The 18,086-nt window shown below is 58.9% G+C and overlaps 1 protein-coding gene across 1 annotated transcript in view; it reads right to left on the reverse strand.

Annotated features, from left to right (window-relative positions):
* The window catches only part of RFX1 (regulatory factor X1), a 30,321-nt gene that overhangs the window by 7,087 nt on the left and 5,148 nt on the right, over window positions 1–18,086 (reverse strand). Inside the window, exons 2-9 of the mRNA XM_024767493.1 lie at window positions 16,397–16,589; window positions 9,366–9,475; window positions 9,045–9,128; window positions 8,030–8,134; window positions 6,972–7,088; window positions 5,762–5,857; window positions 4,187–4,281; window positions 603–969 (exon numbers count right to left, since the gene is read on the reverse strand). Coding sequence (XP_024623261.1) covers window positions 603–969; window positions 4,187–4,281; window positions 5,762–5,857; window positions 6,972–7,088; window positions 8,030–8,134; window positions 9,045–9,128; window positions 9,366–9,475; window positions 16,397–16,589 — 1,167 coding nt within the window. The remainder of the gene's footprint in view (window positions 1–602; window positions 970–4,186; window positions 4,282–5,761; window positions 5,858–6,971; window positions 7,089–8,029; window positions 8,135–9,044; window positions 9,129–9,365; window positions 9,476–16,396; window positions 16,590–18,086) is intronic.

The raw sequence follows: 18,086 nt of genomic DNA on the forward strand, positions 1-18,086 counted from the left end.
AAAAAAAAAAAAGAAGAAGAAAAACAAAGAAAAACCAACCAAGGCAAAAAAAAAAAAAAAAAAAAAAAAAAAAAAAAAAAAAAAAAAAAAGAGGAGAAGCCATCGCACCAGACGTCAAGCTCCAAGAGGACAGGAACCACCCCAGGACAACCCACCTACAGTCACAGAGCTGGTGAGAAGCCCGGTCAGGATTAGGATCTAGGGCTGCTCCACAGAGCCACGCTAGGCAGAGGAAGGTTATCTCACTGCCTTCGGGATGGACACAGAACCTTGCTCGGGGCAGCTTCTTGCATGGTGGTGCCTGCATCTCCCTCCCCTTGCTATCTATCCGCCATCACCAGTTACTATCAGAGTAGATGACACTTCTTGGGTAACAGCTCCAAGAGCGTCATGCATATTAGCCGAGGCCCAGAGAGGCTGAGTAACTTGTCTGAGGCCACACAGCGAGGATCCAATCCAAGGCCATCTTCACCTGAGCATCCTGACACCAGGCTAACCAGGCTCCTGCTGACGGTGGCCAGCAACCACCATCCACCACCCACCACTCCCACCCAGGGTCCCCCTCCCACCCCGCCTCCCCTGGGGCCTGGGTTGGCACTTACAGTGGCTGGTGAGGCAGGGGTGGTGTGGGAGTAGGACTGGCTGGCACTGCCCAGCATGTAGCCGCCTTGGATCACGTAGGTGCCTGCTCCGCTGCCACTGCTGCTGCCGCTGCCACCACCCCCGCCACCGCCTCCCCCGCCGCCACTGCCGCCGCTGCTGCTGTTGCTGGCCCCACTCCCACTGCTGGTGGAGCTGGCGACGACCTGGCTGCCGGACACGTACATGGGCACAGAGCCACTGCTGGCCACCGCCTGGGAGGTGGCAGGTGTGCTGACCTGGGCAGCCGTGCCCGCGGCCTCGTAGTAGCTGGTGCCTGCCGTCTGCGTGTACAGCGGCGTCTCGGGGTAGGGGTAGGTGCTGGAGCGGCTGCAAAAGTAGAGGGAGGGAGTCAGGGGACAAGAGCTGGGTGGCACAGGGGCATGACTGAGGGGGCAGAAGGAGAGCAGGAAGCAACAGCCCCGTGCATCACCCCAGGTGCATGATGGGCAAATTTTCACTTAATCCTCAAAGTGGCCCCCTGACTTGGGAGTCCCTACTTCAGATGGGAGGAAGTGGAACTGGAAGAGCTAAGTAACTTGCAATAGACTACACGCTTCAGTAAATCATAAAAAGAACTACTGAGGGAATTCCCTGGTGGTCCAGCGGTTAGGACTCGTGCTCTCACTGCCAGGGGCCCGGGCTCAATCCCTGGTCAGGGAACTAAAATCCCACAAACCACGCTGTGCAGCCGAAAAAAAAAAAAAAAAGAACTATTGAGTGCCTGCTGTATGCTGGGCACTGTTCTAGGTACGCTGGACCCAACAGTGGATGAGAGAGAAAAGGTCCCCCACAGGGGAGTTAATGCCTTAGCGAGGGAGCCAGAGGAGAAGCCAAGTGCAAAGGTAAATTGAGGGCACTTCAGAAGGTGGTACACACCAAGGCACATGAGGCAGGAAGAGGGTGCTGGAGAAGCGGGGGCTCTACTTCTAAATCCAGCAGCCGTCACGCTGAGGGGCTGGTCAACAATGACTATCGGGGTACAGATGTGTTTCCCTTTGACCCAGAAACCCACCCCACCCCGGAGAGTTCTCCAGCTATCCCAGGATCTGCATCAGGTCACATGAGCTCAAGGCTGCAAATCATAGCAAGAGAGTAAAAATGACTGGCGGGGGGTGGGGGGGGGAGTCCATCTTTAGCGGGATGTCAAGTTAAAAGGTGATGGAATCTTACACAGGGGTGAGGAAGGAGGAAGAAGGTCTTGGGGTCCTGCCAAAGAACAAGCTCCAGAACATTCGGTTAGGTGAACAAAAGAGGCAGGGAAGGGTGCAGAGAGTGGGAAGAAGGGGGAGATTACATGGCATTTCGTATCTATATCTGCCATCTGTGAGGGTGGAGGGCCCGCGGACTGGGGGCAGGCACTTCACCAAACGTGGCTGGACACAGTTTTGAATTTTGAGCCCTCTCAATGTATTAGTGATTTAAAAACATAAGTTAAATTTTTAGAATCCAGAAAGGGAGGGAGGCCCGTCAGGAGCGGCCTGGCTCAGAAGGTGCTGAAGGATGCAGCGGAGGGAGTCTTGGGGGCCTCTGCGGGCAGCAAGGAGAGGGACTGGGCTGGGGGATGTGATCACTTGAGGTGCACAGCATTGCCCATCAGACACCAGGATGCAGCTCTTGATCACTGTGCCCTGGTTCGCATCAGTTCACATCTACTGCGTGAGTGACACCCAGAGTGCGTGACCTGAGCAGGGACTGGTAAGTGCCCATGCCCACCTCGGCAGGAGCCAAAACCAGCCCAGCACCCTACACGCGACACGTGCTCCCAGAAAACATTGCTTTGGTAACTGTTTGCTGAATGACTGAATAAATGAATGTGTGTATCTCTGGACACAAGCTGGACAGGGCCAGGGACGGAGGCCCAAGGGCTGTGGCTTTGGTCAGCGTGGGGATCTGGACCAGCAAAGGGCTGGGAACATGGTAATGACCCACTATGAGGGAGAGATAAGATACAGTGTCCTCAAAAACTTCACATAGCAGAAGAATCTGATGGCAACAATGGACTCCGTGTGATCAAACACATAAACACAGAAGGAAGAACTGAACCAGAAGCAAAAGACAGACCAGGACTTCCCTGGTGGCGCAGTGGTTAAGAATCCGCCTGCCAATGCAGGGGACATGGGTTCAAACCCTGGTCCGGGAAGATCCCACATGCCACGGAGCAACTAAGCCCTTGCACCACAGCTACTGAGCCTGCGCTCTAGAGCCCGTGAGCCACAACTACTGAGCCTGTGTGCCACAACTACGGAAGCCCGTGTGCCTAGAGTCCATGCTCCGCAACAAGAGAAGCCACCACAATAAGCCCGTGCACCACAACGAGGAATAGGCCCCGCTCACCGCAACTAGAGAAAGCCCATGCGCAGCAACGAAGACCCAATGCAGCCAAAAATAAATAAATAAATAATTTTATTAAAAAAGAAAAAGAAGCAAAAGACAGACCAGGAGAGGCAGAAGAGCCCCTGGGGGCCCTCAGGAGCCTGGCTCCTCTTTGGAATGTCCTCTGTGGTCCCTGCCAGCTCTGGTCAACTGCACAGATAAGAGAGACTGGCAGCACTGGAAATAAATCAACAGAACTATGAGGTAGCTGCATGCTGTAGACCACGACTCAGGTACCAGGGTCACACCCTTTGGGGTCAGCCACAGCATCAGGACCCAGAGACCAAGTCATTCCATGAGCTAATCCACCCCCAGTGTCATGCCCACAAGAACAGGTGGCAGGGACATAAGAAAAAAATCAGGCAAATGCAAAGAAAGCCAAATGAAGCTTCCAAAAACTGAAACAACAACTAGAGACTATAAGCCCTGGAATTATCCCCATGGAGAAGGGGAGCTCCTTCCCCATGGTAATATATATGGAGCATCCCCAGCAAGGAGCCAGAGCCGGGGTTAAGGCAGGCCTGGGGCTGACATCCGCCTGATGTGGCACATGCTGACGCTGAGCTGTGTGCAGCACCAGTGAGTGGAAGTCACCTACGTGTTGGCTGGGTGGGGACTGGCTATGTCATTCATGCTGCGGCTGTATGGTGGAGTATCACACAGCAGTTAAAGAGGGTGACTGGGACCCACATGGTCGAAGAGCTTCGAGCTACATGGCAGGGGAAGAGATAGGGGACAGAACACGCTGCCTCTATTTCTGAACAAAGAAAGGGGGTAATTTCTATTCTCAGAGTATCTCTGGGAGGAAACAAAGAAATGGGCCACAGCCTCCCCTCTGGGGCATGTTTGGGGGTCAGGAGTGAAGGAAACTCTTTTTTCACAGTTTAACATTCCCTATTCCTTAGAAATTTTTATCTTGTAAAATTAAAAAAAATTTTTTCCCATTTTTGTTTTCTGTTTTCTTGCATAGAACCAGACCAACCTGATTCCAAAGCTCTTATGCCTTGCTGGGATGCCCTTCCCAACTTGCCAGGGTCCCCTCTGCTTTACCGCCACTTGAGGCCTTGAAGGCTGGCTGGTCCGCTGGGGGCTGGGGCCTCAAGTCCCAGGGGGTCCTGAGCAGACCCATGCCCCTCCTCCTGTCCCTTCCCCCAGTCCCCTCCCCACTCACATGGCGCTGGCCGTGTAGCTGGCATCACTGCCCTCCACATACTGCACTTGGCTGGAGTACACATGTGGGACTGGCACCTGCTGGAGCTGCTGCACCTGGCACAGGAGGAAGGGTACACAGAGGGTCAGGGGTGGGCCAGCTCCTCGCCTCTGCTTCTAAAAGTCTGGCAGCTCCCCAGCTGGAAGGCTGCACTTCTGGGCTCTCTGAATACCCTGGACGGGGCCAGGGCTGGGAATCAGGCACAGCTGTGTCAGGAGAAGCCAGGACTCTCTGCTTGGGCTGGGGACAGTAAAGGTAGGGCCTGAGGTGCACAGAGGGGACCCCAGACAGGGTCCTACCGTGGGCGTGAAAGTTGAAACCCAGCGGCAGAGCCAAGTCCTGGTACAAGGCTGTCACTAAAGCCGGAGCCTGGAACTACAGACATGGCTTCAGGGTTGGAGCCTGCATCAGGGACGGACCCCTGTCTACAGGGACGCGGCCTAGAAACCTTGAACCGGATGCTAGGGGCGGAGCCGGGGCCAGGGGTGGGGCCCCGTTTGTGGGCCAGAATCTGGAACTACTGACAAAGTCTTAGGGGCGGGGCCTGAGTTCCCCACCCCATCCCCCACCCCAGTCTGTAGTGGCAGAGCCTGGGACCTGGAGCCCGATTTAGGGGGAATCAGAGGCGGGTCCCCAGACTGGCTGGGTGGAGGTGGGGTCTACAGGGCCTGCGGGGCCGGGCGCGGGCCGGGGCCGGCGGATCCCGCCCCCGCCCGCTCTTTGCACCCCGCCCATGCGTCCGCCACCTACTTTGAGGGCCGTGGCGGCCGTGCCGAACACTAGCACTTGGGGGACTCTCTGGATCCTGACCCTCTGGTCGGGGCTGGCTCGGGCCAGGAGCCCGGGCCGTGGCTCGAGGACCACTTTCTGCTGTGGCAGGAGCAGGTGCGGGGGCAGCACGCCCACCAGCTCCGCCCACTGCTCGGCGCCCGGCTCGTAATGAGGCGGCGGCGGCGGCTCGGGGCTGCCTAGCTGCGGGGCCTCCCCGCTGCACGCTGGCGGTTCCGGGGCCAGCACGCCCGGCCCGGGCCCAGGCGTGGGCGGCCGGGGCGGCGGCTCCGGTGGCGGCGTGGGCCGGGGCTCTTGCTGCTCTGCCTTCCTAGCGGGAAACTGACTGCCTGAGCTCTGGAGGACAAACAGAGACACTGGGGGGTCACCGGGGGCGGCCGCGGGTGGGGCTCCAGGCCTCCACCGCCCACGAGGCTGCTGAGCTCACTCAGCAACCCGACCAGAAGATCCCCACCCCATGTGAGGGAAGGGAGAACCGAGATCTCTCTCAGCAAAACCTGGGCCTTAAACTGCCAGGTGCCCGGAAAGAGTAAGGCTCCAGGACCGCGTCCGCAGCCGAGGGCCAGAGGTGGAGCGCCCAGGATGGGGCTGGGGTTCTGAAGGCTCCAGCTGCCTCCCCACCTACCCACCCACATCCCCCCAGGGGAGCTCCACTCCCTCCTTGCGGCCTGAGGGGCCTGCACCCCTCCCCAGCTCAACCCAGGCCTAGCCCCAGTTTGCCCAGAGGTAGGTGGGGGAGACACACACCTCTTGAGCCACGTGGACCGGCTGGAGCCCTTGCACTGTGAGCTGCTGCACGGGGCCAGCTTTGGGCACTTGTGGAGTGGCCTGGACCACGGACCTCTGGGGAAGGAAAGGCAAGTCAGACTACGGTAACGATGGCGATGATGGCTGCCCACCTGCCCCTAAGCACCACCCCCTGCCCACATGAACTCATGTAAGCCTCACAGCAGCCCCACAAGGAAAGACGCCACCTTTCTCCGGCTTTTCACTGCTGGCCCTGCACCTAGTGCCTTCCAGGTTCATTATCAGGTTGCCTCTGGGCGCCATGTTACAGGTGTGTAACCCAGGCTCAACAAGGTGAGGCTGATGGGAAGTAGCACTGAGTTGAACTTGGGACTGACTGAGGGGTTCCCTGCGCTCTACCCCAACTCCCTACATGGGTTATCCCGCACGCCCATGATACTGGCTGTCCTTACTTCCATGCTATGGAGGGGATGCGGCATTACCCTCAGGGCACAGAGTGAGGGACAGAGGCTGGGAGGCGGGAAGCTGCTGAGTGATGGGGCCAGGACTTGAACCCAGGCCTAGAGGTTCAGAGGGGCTCTGGTGCCAGGCAGGAGAATATCTGTGAATCCTTCAGGGTGGGGTTTCTGCTTTCCTCCAGGGAAAGGGTCTATGGTTTTCATCTGGTTCTCCAGGGGATTGGGAACCTCCCAACCTGAGTAGTAACGACCAGATGGCAGACAGCCCTTGCCTCTTAACCTGCTCTGGCTGCCGGGGCGGGCAGCTCAGAGCGAGGCCTCCTCCAGAAGATTGGGCATGGTTTTGGAGGCTGAGGCCTCTCGCTGAGCCCCCTAAGGGCGAGCCAGGACTTGGCCTTGGGGTTTCCTCCAGGCAAATGGGCCCAGAGAGGCCAAGGCTGTTTCTCGAAGCTGTTTCCAGTGCCTGCTCGGTGTCAGGTGCTTTCCACGAGGACGCACTTCATCCTCACGGCGGCCCCAACCGCCCTGCTCCCAGGCCCTCAGGGAGGAGCCGTTATTTAGGTGAGAACGTGGAGTCTGGAGAGAAGCAGAGGTGCTTGCCAAAGGCCTAGGTGGCAGGCTGGGGCTGGACCCCAATCTGCTGGTCTCTCACAGGCCTTCCCCACTGCAACTCCCACTGACAACTGAAGGAGGATGCAGAGGCCGCCTGGCCAGCACCCTCGCCCCTGCCACTGCCCGCCTTTGCCTGGCACCTCTTGGGTGACGGGGACACTCTGCTGGACGCCGTGGACTTGCAGCTGCTGAGGCACTGTGCCCGTGGGGGCCCCAGCCGTCTTGCTGGAGGAGCTATTGGCCTGCACTGGCGACCGCTGCAATGGAAGGAGACACGGTGTGTGTGTGGAGCAGCCGGGGCCTGACAAAACCCTGCTCAAAAGGGCTGTCCAGAGAGCTATTGGGGGAGGGCAGCAGCCAGAGGGGACGTAGCCAACCACCTAAGCTGGTAACTATCCTTTGCATCCAAATGCCTGGTCCCCACCACAGCCCCAGTCATCCCAGATGCAAGGCTCAGAGTTCAGACCCATCTTCCCCAGCGAAGAGGGCTGGGACTCGAGCCTCAGATCATGGGCCACCTGCTGCCTCCATCATCAGATGGGCTGCAGCCCTGAAGTGAGAGAGGATAGGTGAGGGCACCCCTACTTTCCAGATGATTTGCTGACGCACAGATGGGAAGGGACGTGTGCAGGGCCACACGGTTGTGAGCGGTGGCACCAGGTGCTGACCCCAGGTGGGCTGGCTGCAGAGCCCGACAGCTCTGGGCCGTGCTGTGTCACAGTGCGTATCACTAACTGTTTCACACATTTCTAACTCGGGGCTCAGTAGGCTCTGAGGGCCTGCCCAGAGTCCCCAGGACTGAATGGCTGAGCCAGGGATCTGACCTGGAGCTCTGATTGCTGACACCCATGCTCCCGGCCACCCACGGCTCGCCTGCCTCCACACCCTCACTGGTGTTCTGGGGTCCCTGGATTCCATCCTGTGGTCAGAGGAGGAACCTCTACCCACCCTGTCAAGGGAAGAGGGGCCCACTTTGCCTCCTGGGATGCAGTGCCCTGAGCTGGAGCTTCAAGGCCCATCTCGACCCAGGGGAGAAGCTGCCTCCTCCTCCTGGAGCCGGGCTCAGCTCAGAGCCAGCACGGGGTAGGATCTGGTGGCCGAGCCACCCCAGCCAGGGTCAACAAGGACTTGGGAGGAGTGAGTCCTGACTCCTCTGGGGAGAGGCATGGGGAGGGTGGCCAAAGGGGCCGCCACCTACCTCAGGTGAGTGCACCTGCTGCGTGCCATGCACCGTCAGGGAGACCTGGCCACTCTTGCCGCCCGGGACTGTGCTCTGCACCACCAGACGCTGTGTGGGGAGAGCCTGGAGCCAGAAGGACCACAGTTCACTGACAACGGCCTGTGTTTTTTTTTGTTTTTTCTGTTGTTGTTGTTTTTTTTTTGCTGTACACAGGCCTCTCACTGCTGTGGCCTCTCCTGTTGCGGAGCACAGGCTCCGGACGCGCAGGCTCAGCGGCCATGGCTCACGGGCCCAGCCGCTCCGCGGCATGTGGGATCTTCCCGGACCCGGTCACGAACCCGTGTCCCCTGCATCGGCAGGCGGACTCTCAACCACTGCGCCACCAGGGAAGCCCCGGCCTGTGTGTTTTAAATGAGCACCTGTGTCGTGCCAGGCGCCGTTCTAGTGCTGCGTGCCTGCTAGCTCACAGAATCGCCCTGACAGTCCTGATGCTGCAGTCACTCCCCCACTTCACAGAGGTTTAGGACAGTGAAAGTACTTGCCCGAGATCCTGGAGCCCATGTGCAGCAGAGCTGGAGTTTGTGTCCAGGGAGCCTGGCTCCACAGGGCACAGGAAATGTGCTCTCACCCTTGAAACCTGACAGGACTTTGTCCCGGTCCACGCTGGATGCCAGCACCCGGTGTGTAGCCTTCCAGGCGACAGACCACGATGCACTCACGCCCCTGTGCTGGCTATGGGTTCTTGGTTCCTAACCGGCTTTGGCTTCTCTGCTTTGGGACACTGGGGCTGGACCCACCAGCCACGTTCCTTACTGTCAATCCTCAGGTCTCTGTTAAGATGACTCCTGCAGCTCTTCCTTCCCCAATGGGCCCTGACTGACACGGCCTCACCGGCTGGGGGCAGCAGGTAGGGCAGCCCCTGGATAGGCCCCATAGCCTTGATGCTGGTGAGGGTAGATAAGAACAGGCCACAGGGGTGGGTTCTGCACCCTGGGGAGGCTCTGAGGGTGGGGGCTGGATGCGGGGCGCTTACCTGTTGGGGCACCGGGATGTTGGTGAGCTGGAGGGGTGACACGTGGCCCGGCTTGGTCTGCACACTCGTCTGGACCAGCAGCCGCTGCGGGGGAAGGAGGAGGGACCTGAGCCACGCTGGCTTCCCCAGGGAGGCCCGGCCCGGAGCAGGGAGGTGGGGGGATTTGCTGGGGCGGCAGCAGTGAACATCTTGATAAGAACAGGTGAGCAGATGGTTCGGGCAGCAGGACTAGGGGGGAAGCAAGGTACCCACGGCCACAGCCTCGCTGCCCCCCTCAGGTGCCCTCTCTACACACCCCTGGGGGAGGGGTGTGTGTCCTACCTGCTGGGTGCCCTGCACCTGCTGCACCACCTGAGTGGGGACTCCAGTCTGGCTGGCCGTGGAGCCCGGGCTGGCCTCTGACACAGTCTCGCTGGCCCGCATGGCACCTTCTGTAGGGAAAGGTCACCAGGTCAGCTCCGCCTGCTGCCACTGCCCCCACCCTGAGCCTGAGCCCGCTGGGATGCGACAGTGCAGCCTGAAGCTAGCTCTGGATGGGGCTAGGCTCTCCAAGAACCCTGCCTGGCCCCTGGTCAGCCCAAGCACTGCCCATTGGGGTGGGCTGGGGGCCCCAAGGGCCTATAATCCTTAACACCCAGAAGCAGCCTCCCTCCTCACCCCTACCCTCACTGTCCCGAAGTCAGACCAGAAGTGGTGACTGAGAAGCCATGATGCAGCGGAGGCTTGGAGGGATGGACGCCTCTGCCCAACAGGCAGGACTGTGGACCGTGACTGACCCCGCCCCCCGCCCCCCCGCAGGTCCCACAGCCTTGCAAGGCGTCGGGGCCACCTTCCTTGAAATGACCCCTGGCTTCCCAGGGATGGAAGCTGGTCAGAGAAGTCGCCCCAGAAGGTCTCACAGGCCTGCGGCCAAACACCCCCTCCCTCTCCACCGTCCCTGCTTCCCAGTCCTCACTGGGGTGTAGGGGGGCAGAGGGCTTGGAGCCGGGCGGGCGGGTACTCACGCTGACAGGCAGCCAAGAAGAGGCAATCATAGAACATGGCGCCCACCTGCCCCACCGCCCGGGGAGCCTGCCCAGCACTCTTCGCCCACCTCTTCGGGCACAGCAGGCTGTGCGGGCGGCTTTATACCTGCAACCTTGGGGAGCTAATCCCCCCAGTGGATGCAGAGTTCCTGGCTGTCCTCTTAGGATAAACACACTTCCCTCCCAGTGGGCAGAGCCTTCGTGGGGCCTTCGTGGGGCTGGGGCCACTCTGTGGGGTCAGGAGGGAGGCTGGTACCCAGAGATGCTATCAGGAAGGCACGGGTCGAGTTTCATGCACATCTCGCTAAGTGATTAACAGGGGAGCTGGGGGGGAGGGAGGGGCGTGGAGCACGAGTGTCCCTGAGAGGCGCTGGTTGGGAGACCCTCACCCCAGCTAGGACACAATCCACCCCACCCCCTCTGTGTCGCCTGGCTGCTCCCAGCAGTTTCAGTTGTGGGGTAGGGCTGGGGGCACACATGCACCTGCCCTTCCTCCAATGTGCTGCCAGAAGGAGCCAAGGTCCCAGTCCCATGCCCTGGGAGCCCTCTGGTGGGAGTGGAGGGCAGTGGGCAAGGAATAATAAAAGTAACTAGAGCACTTCCGGTGCCCCAGGCACTGCAGTAGCATCTTCCTGGGCAGCTGGAAATGGAAAGAACTTTTATTACCTCTGTTTTTAGAGAGGGCAACAGAGACCAGAAGAGGGGAAGTAACTTGTCCGAGGTCGTCCAGCCGGGAACTGGCAGACCAGAACACAGGCTCGTGTCTGTGCCCACATGAATGTCACACCATGTGTGGAACCCAGAGTCAACGGTCAGGCCCAGGCTGAGGGCCCAAAGGCAGTGGTGTGCAGACTCAGGCCTGTGGGTACCGGAGGACAGTGAGCCAGGGGCCTATGGGGACACCACAAGGTCCAGAGCATCCCTTTGGGGCTCATTCTCCAAAGCAGGGAGCTGGGCCTCAGCTGCTGTGGAGAGACATGGAGAAGGGCCTGGCCGGGACAGAAAGGTCACCCTAGGTAGAAGCAAGGACCTCAGGGGCCAAGTCTGGGGCAGAGCACATGAATGTATGTATGCTGGGTGTGGGGGAGTGGTAGCCAGATGTGGGGCGGACAGTAACCACAGGCCTGCTTGGCCAGCTGCCTCTGCAACCAGTTCCAAGGGGCACCGATTCCTATGTTTTGCTGGAATTGTCCCTCGCATCTATTGTACTTAGGCTTCCCTGAATGGTAAAAGAGGAGGCCCTCCCTGAGCTGGCCCGCTGGGAAGAACCCGAGAAAGCCCCAAGTCATGTGAGGGGCCCGGCACACCTGGGTGTCCATGAGGCACAGGAAGCCAGGCACAGCCCAAGGGATAGTGCCTGACAGAGGAGGCCCGTGGCAGGTTTGGCCTGGCTCAGGGTGGGCAGCGAATGGGGGGCTGGCCCCAGCCACCTCCTAGGCCCCGGTGCCCTGATGAAAATGCCAAGGCTGATCCTTAAGCGGGACCCTGAGCAGTTGGAGGCCTGGGGACTTGCTGAGATCAAGCATCTGCCTGGGACAGGGAAGCCCTGGGAACCAGTGTTGTTGCCCATCTCCTGCCTCTGGGGTAGCCCTCAAGGCCAGAATCCCCATCTTTGCCAGGCCAGGAGGGCATGCCGGGCAGGTGAGGTTCCAGAGTCTACTCTTTGGACAAGGGGCTTCCAATGTGTGAGCCCCTGTCTGCCTGTAGCCAGGGCAGGCTCCCTACCATTGTGTCTAGCCCTGGCTCTGAGTGTGTGTGTGTGTGTGTGTGTGTGTGTGTGTGTGTGCGCGCATGCGTGCAAACTCCATTCTGGGCATGTGCACCAGACCAGAGAGGGCCCTGCTGTCTCAAGTCTCCAGTCAGGAAGCGGCAGCTGATTTCCTGTCCCTTAACCTGATGAGTGTCTCTTCCTCCCTGGGCCTTGCACTTCCTCACTGAGACCTACTCAGGCCTCAAATGTCACGAGCTACTTAGGGGAAGACGGAGGGAAACCTGAGGCTCGACTCCAAGCTGGGACCCAGTTCACCACGGACAACAGATGGGGCAGTCAGGGCCCTCTCCCTCCTGATCCTTTGCTCCCGTCCTGCCGATGATTTCAGTCAAAGGTTCTTTGCGGGGGCCTGTGGACTCCTGCTGCCCCCAGCGTCCTAAGTCCCTTGTCTGCCCTGACCTCGGTTTCCCCATCTATGCTTGGGGACACTGACAAACACCCTCCATGTCCCTCTCCTGGACACAAGTCTTGTTGGACTCCCAAGGACTCTAGGTCAGAAGCAGGGAAGAGAGGCTGGACATGGTCCCTCCTTCAGCCCAGCCCTATCCCCTTCCACAGGCTCACTTTCGCTTTCCTAGGGACAGCTGGCGGGACCCTTCCACCCGGGTTTTGGGTGAGAGTTCGGTTGCCTCTGAGGACAGGGATTTATGGATCTAGAGGATTGCTCCTAAGCCGGGAAAGTTGAGCTTCCTTCCCGTCACCTGCAAAGTCACCTTAGGGCAGAGCTTGCAAGGCTCGGGTTAGTTGAGCCGCTTCTGGTGCTGCTCCTGGCTGGCTTCCAGCCTAGGCTCCAGGTCTGGGTCCAGGGCCCCTCCCTGCCTCCTCCCTGCCACTCCCTGGGCCCCTGCTCAGCTCAGATTGCTTCTGGCTCTGGAGGAACCCCAGGCACCTTGCTGCAGCCTTTGCTGGTGTCAGTTACACCCCCACCTCCACCCCTAGGACTGGCTCACATGGCCCAAGGGCCGCCCTTAGATAAAAGGGACACTAAAACTGGGAGAGGGTTATGGAGGAACCCTAGGAAATCACGGCAAGGGGATGGGGGAGGGGTGAACGGAGCAGCACGAGTTCAGTGACAGGGCGCAACCCAACCTCCTCTTAGAACAAATCAAGGAAGCATTGCCCAGTAAGCCTTCCGGGGACAGGCTTGCTCCTGGCAGAACTGGGAGCAGAAGGGAAATGAAATTCCCCAGGACCACTGTGGAAGACAATTAAGCCACTGCCTGACCAAAGAAGGGAGGTTAAGATTCATGCCAACAGCCATTCACGCCAACACTGCAACCCGTCCACACTGAGTGCCCCACAGCAAGATGGGGGGACCAGGGGAGGAGGGAAACAAAGGCTTTGACCTGTAAGCACCAGGGACTCCCTGGGGGAGCGCTGGGAGGAGCTGGAGAAGACAAGGGGAAGGGAGGAGGTAGGCTGGGACTTGGGGTGTTCTGGGGCCTGGAGATGTGCATCCATTCCAGACCCTTGTTCTGGGGACCTTGGACACCTGAAGCAGCAAAAGCCAGCATTCAGGAGGTTCAGGGCCAATAAGATGCCCTGTAGGCTACGAAAAGTCCTCCAGCAGTGACAGACAAGCCCTCCTACCTGCTCTTGGCTGCCCAGGGGCTAATGGGGTATGAGGACTGAGCTGGGTCAGGCCAGCATTCGCGAGGGATGAACCACCAGAAGGTCTGGGATGGGAGTGCTCCCAGCAGAGGGCAACGTGAGTACAAAGGCCCAGAGACGAACTAAGCCTGGAAGGTTTGAGGAGCCACAGGAAGACCAGTGGGGCTGAAGCAGGTATGCTAGGGGGCAGGTTAGTACCAGGTAGGGCTGGGTGGCCAGCAGGCCTTGAAGGCCAGAGTCAGGAGGTTGGACACTTGTCAGCATGGGCACAGGGAGTGTGGAGCTTTTTAAGCCCCTTCCTGTGAGCCACAGGGGGCCAGATCTCCTAGGGCCAAGAAAGGCCAGGCCAAGGTTTCTCAGAGAGTGCTCCCAGGGCCACCTGCCTTGGAATCATCTGGGTTGAGCTGGGACATGATGGAACCTAATCAAGAGCTGGCAAGAGGCTCCCTCTGGTTGCTGTGGGGGGAGGACTGTGAAGGGTATGATCAGAGGCTGGACCAGGGTAGGGGGCCGTGGAGGTGGGAGAGGTGGTGGGTTCTGGCTGTATTTAGGAGGTGGAGCCAAGAGATCTTGCTTGCTCAAGGGTGGGTGAGACAGGGGACTTCCTTGGCGGTCCAGTGGTTAAGACCCTGCGCTCCCACTTCAGGGGCAAGGTTTCGATCCCTGGTCAGGGAACTAAGATCCCACGTGCCGCACGGTACAGCCAGAGAAAAAAAATAAAAAAGGATGGGTAAGACAGGAATCAAGGCTGACCCAGACCTGGGGGTGATATTTACTAGGACAAGGAAGTCTCAATGGAGGCCAGATTTGAAGAAGGAAACAAATCCAGACTTCTATTTGGCCATGCTGGTTTGAGAGGTCCCTTTGATGGCTCCCAGGTAGCTAGGGCTCAGGGCTGAAGCCCAGAATGCAGACCTCAACGTGGCACTGTCAGCATAAGAGGTGGCATCGCAAGCTGAGGCACTGGACAAGGCCACCATGAAGGGAGAATCATTGGAGCAGAGAGGAGACCTCAGACCTGATGAGGTCATTGCTGACAAAGTCAGGGAGATGAGGAGGAAGGAGGGAGGTGGGCAGAGACCAGGGCAGGAGGGCAGCTCTGGGAGGAGGGGAACCAGTGTGTCAGGCGCTGCCCAGAGGCTAAGGAAGAGAAGAACAGAGAGTGATCAGTGGATCGACAAGACAGGGGCCATGGGTGACCCTGACTAGGACTATGGCGAGGGAAGGTGCAAGTGGCTGAGGTGAGGGAGAAGAGACTGAGGAAGGGAGCATGAATCCTTTGAGGAATTCGAACTTAAAGGGAAGAGAATCGGGCAGCAGCTGAAGGGGGTGCAGGGCCTGGGAGGCCCGGTTAAAATGGGAGCTGTTGCATCTTTTCAAGCAGGTGGAGAAGATCAGCAAGAGAGGAACCCAGTGAGGAGGCCAGGATGGCAGAAGCAAGTCTTGGAGGGGGCAGCCTGGAACAGGCAGGGGGCCGATTCACCCTTCCAGAAGCCAGAAAGCAGGGCTGGTGGGTGCAGATGGACCCCGGGTGCTGGGAGGCCGGCTGGGTGGGAGAAGGGGTCCTTCTTGTCATGTGATGATGCCTTGTCCCCAGAGAGGTCAGCAGCAGGGTCAGGGGTCAAAAGCACAGAGTGAGAGGGAGGTGACAGAGGTGAGATGCGGGAGTGGGTTTCTCGGACAGTGAGGGGTATGCTGGCTAGGAAATGTAGCAGGATCCCTGTGCAGCACCGAGAGCCCCCTGGAGATCTGTGGCCCGGTGACCCTGGCCACGTCCTTGGCCTGGCCTCACTCTGCACTCAGCTGACTCTTGCGTACCATCCCTCCACACCAGTCTGTGTGTTAAAGAGTCACTGTCCTGAGCCCCTGCGTGCCCCACCCCCTGGCCCTCCCTGGGGACCCCGACACAGCCAGGAGCCTCCAGGATGCTGCCGGGGCCCAGCTGCTTCTGTCCTGGTCCTATGGGGCCATGTCAACTGCCACAAATTTTGACCCTTTATTGTCCTATGGTCCTAAACGCAGTCTTGACCTGCTCCTTCCGCAGCCTCCCAGGATGCCCTTAGGATCCCCGCCACTTCCTTTTCCACTCTGGGAGGACCAGGGCCAGCCTCAACATGAGGTTTCGCTGCATCCTCCCCTCTACACAGAGCACATCAGAAACCACTAATGACGCCGAGCCCTGTTCGGAGCTCCACATTCTCCCTTAGGGGAGAGACTGCCTGTCGTGACCCTGTGCTCCCACTTCCCTCTGCTCAGCCCATCGCCATTCTAGAATAAGCGGGCATGGGGAAGATGCTCTAGGCAGGAACCATGGGTGCCATGACCCAAGCTTCCTGGTCATTTGCTCCACAGCCTCAAGGGGCGGCCACAGTGACAAACAGGAGCCCTTGGCCACATTACATGCTCACGAACTCGCCCAGCCAAGAGCCCCGCTTGGCCTGAGTCTTGCCAAAAATGAAATGGGAGGGGAGGGGAAGTGGTCCCTCCAGGCCTCCCAGCGGACCTCCCTGAACTGCCACAGGGAGCACCTCACACGCAGCCCCTGAGCGCTCGAAGCTGTTATGATCCCTTTATGGATGATGGCTGTGTGTGCACCCTCCATCTCCAGCAGGCGTTTGCAAATTAACTCCACTGCCCAATCCTTTCTTCAAGTGACACCTTACTTGAGGATAGAGACAGAAACAGCTCTAAGAGCTGCCCTGGTGGGGAGGAGTTTGGGGGCACAGAGGCCTCCCTGCTTGGTCTGACTACTCCTTCCCCAGAGGTGCCCCCCAGATCCCACCTGGGAACCCCAGAGAGTTTAAAAGCTGCCCTCCTGGTAACAGGCATAATAAGTAACAATGGGAGGGCGCCAGGGTGCCCCCACATCCAGGATGCTAGGCTCCCCAAAACTCCCTTTGGGGTTGTTCACCGAGTGCCCTCGCTCTGAGCACGTGTCCACTTACCGGAGACGGTGACCACGATGTACTGCTGGGATGCCGGGGACGGGGCGGGTGTGCCGGCCGGCTGCGAGGGCGTGGGGGTGGCCGGGAGCTCTGTCACGTACTGCTTCTGGCCGCCCGGTGGCTGTGCCTGAGGCTGCGGACTCTGCAGCTCGGTGACATACTGGGGCTGGGGGGTGGCGGTGGTGATTGCTTGCTTTGGGAGAAAGGTGGGGTGGGGCGGGGCGGGGGAGAAGAGGAGGAAAAAACAAGAAGGAAAAACAAGAATTAATCTACAGGCAGAGGAAACCAGGGACAGCTCCTGGCTCCCTAGAGACACATTTGAGTTCATCAGTAACTTAATTAAATCCTGAGGCTGGTGGCAAGATATAACAAATCCATCACTGCAGGGCAACTAAGTATGGACTGGAGCTGGTCTGCACCTCTTCCACTCATCCCTGCCCAGGATTCCTGCCTTCTTCCTTCCTAGACCCCAGCGCCTGGGGGACCCCTGTGCTGGGAGAGCTCCCGCTCTCACCCAAAAACAAATAATACAGTTCTCCTGAGGAATCCTGCAGGCTGGGCACCGTGCTGAGTGCTTTCCTTACATTACTCAATTTTAATTTTTGTTTTTTGGCCGCGCCACGTGGCACGTGGGATCTTAGTACCCTGACCAGGGGTTGAATCCGTGCCCCGTGTAGTGGAAGTGTGGAGTCTTAACCACTGGACCGCCACGCCAGGGAAGTCCCTACATGACTTTTTTTTTTTTTAAGCTTGTGGTTTTCTTTTTTCTTTAATTAATTAATTTATTTTTGGCTGCATTGGGTCTTCGTTGCTGCGCATGGGCTTTCTCTAGTTGCGGCGAGCGGTGCCCGGGCTTCTCATTGTGGTGGAGCATGGGCTCTAGGCACGCTGGCTTCATTAGTTGCGGCACGCGGGCTCAGTACTTGTGGCGCACGGGCTTAGTTGCTCCGCGGCATATGAGATCTTCCTGGACCAGGGCTCGAACCTGTGTCCCCTGCACTGGCAGGCAGATTCTTAACCACTGCGCCACCAGGGAAGTCCCCCTACGTTCCTTAATTTAAGACTTTGCAACCATCACATCTGAATTTGGGTTCCTTCTGCCAGAGGAGGCGCTGAGGCTCAGAGAGGTTGAGATTGCCCCAGGCCACACAGCAGGGAAGTGGCAGGACTGCATCTGAACCCTGGACATTCTAAGCACTTGACTAGCTGGCTAATTGCCAGAAAGGAAAGTCATGGGGAAAGCTATCTCCCGGCCAACCTGTGCCAGTTCCCTAATTGCCTGCCATCTGGGCTTGGATCCTTGGCTGAGTATCATTCCCAGTGGGGTGCCAGACACAGGGATACTGTTTGAGTCCAAAAAGCCTCCTGAGCTGCTTGATGCCACAAAAGTGAGGGCAGCTACGGGTGGTGACACCAGATGTGAGCTCCTCAAGGAAAGTGGCCTTCTAGGACCAGGGGCAGCTGGGCTGGGAACAGGTCCTGGCCACAGGGCAGGCCCAGCAGCCCCCGCTGACCTCAGAATGGGGCCCACCTGACCAGGCAGAGGCAGCTTTTGTGGCTGCTAAAAGGTTGTGGTCCCTCTCCCAGGAGCTGGGTGAGGCACATGGTTTCTCTTGCCAAGGGGGAATGGGCCCTGGTTCAGGTCCAGGGGCACTGTTCTGGGCTTTCCCACTGGGCAGGACGGAAGGGT

The sequence above is a fragment of the Neophocaena asiaeorientalis genome, unplaced genomic scaffold (assembly GCF_003031525.2).
Source record: "Neophocaena asiaeorientalis asiaeorientalis breed wild unplaced genomic scaffold, Neophocaena_asiaeorientalis_V1.1 scaffold87, whole genome shotgun sequence".
NCBI lineage: Eukaryota > Metazoa > Chordata > Mammalia > Artiodactyla > Phocoenidae > Neophocaena > Neophocaena asiaeorientalis.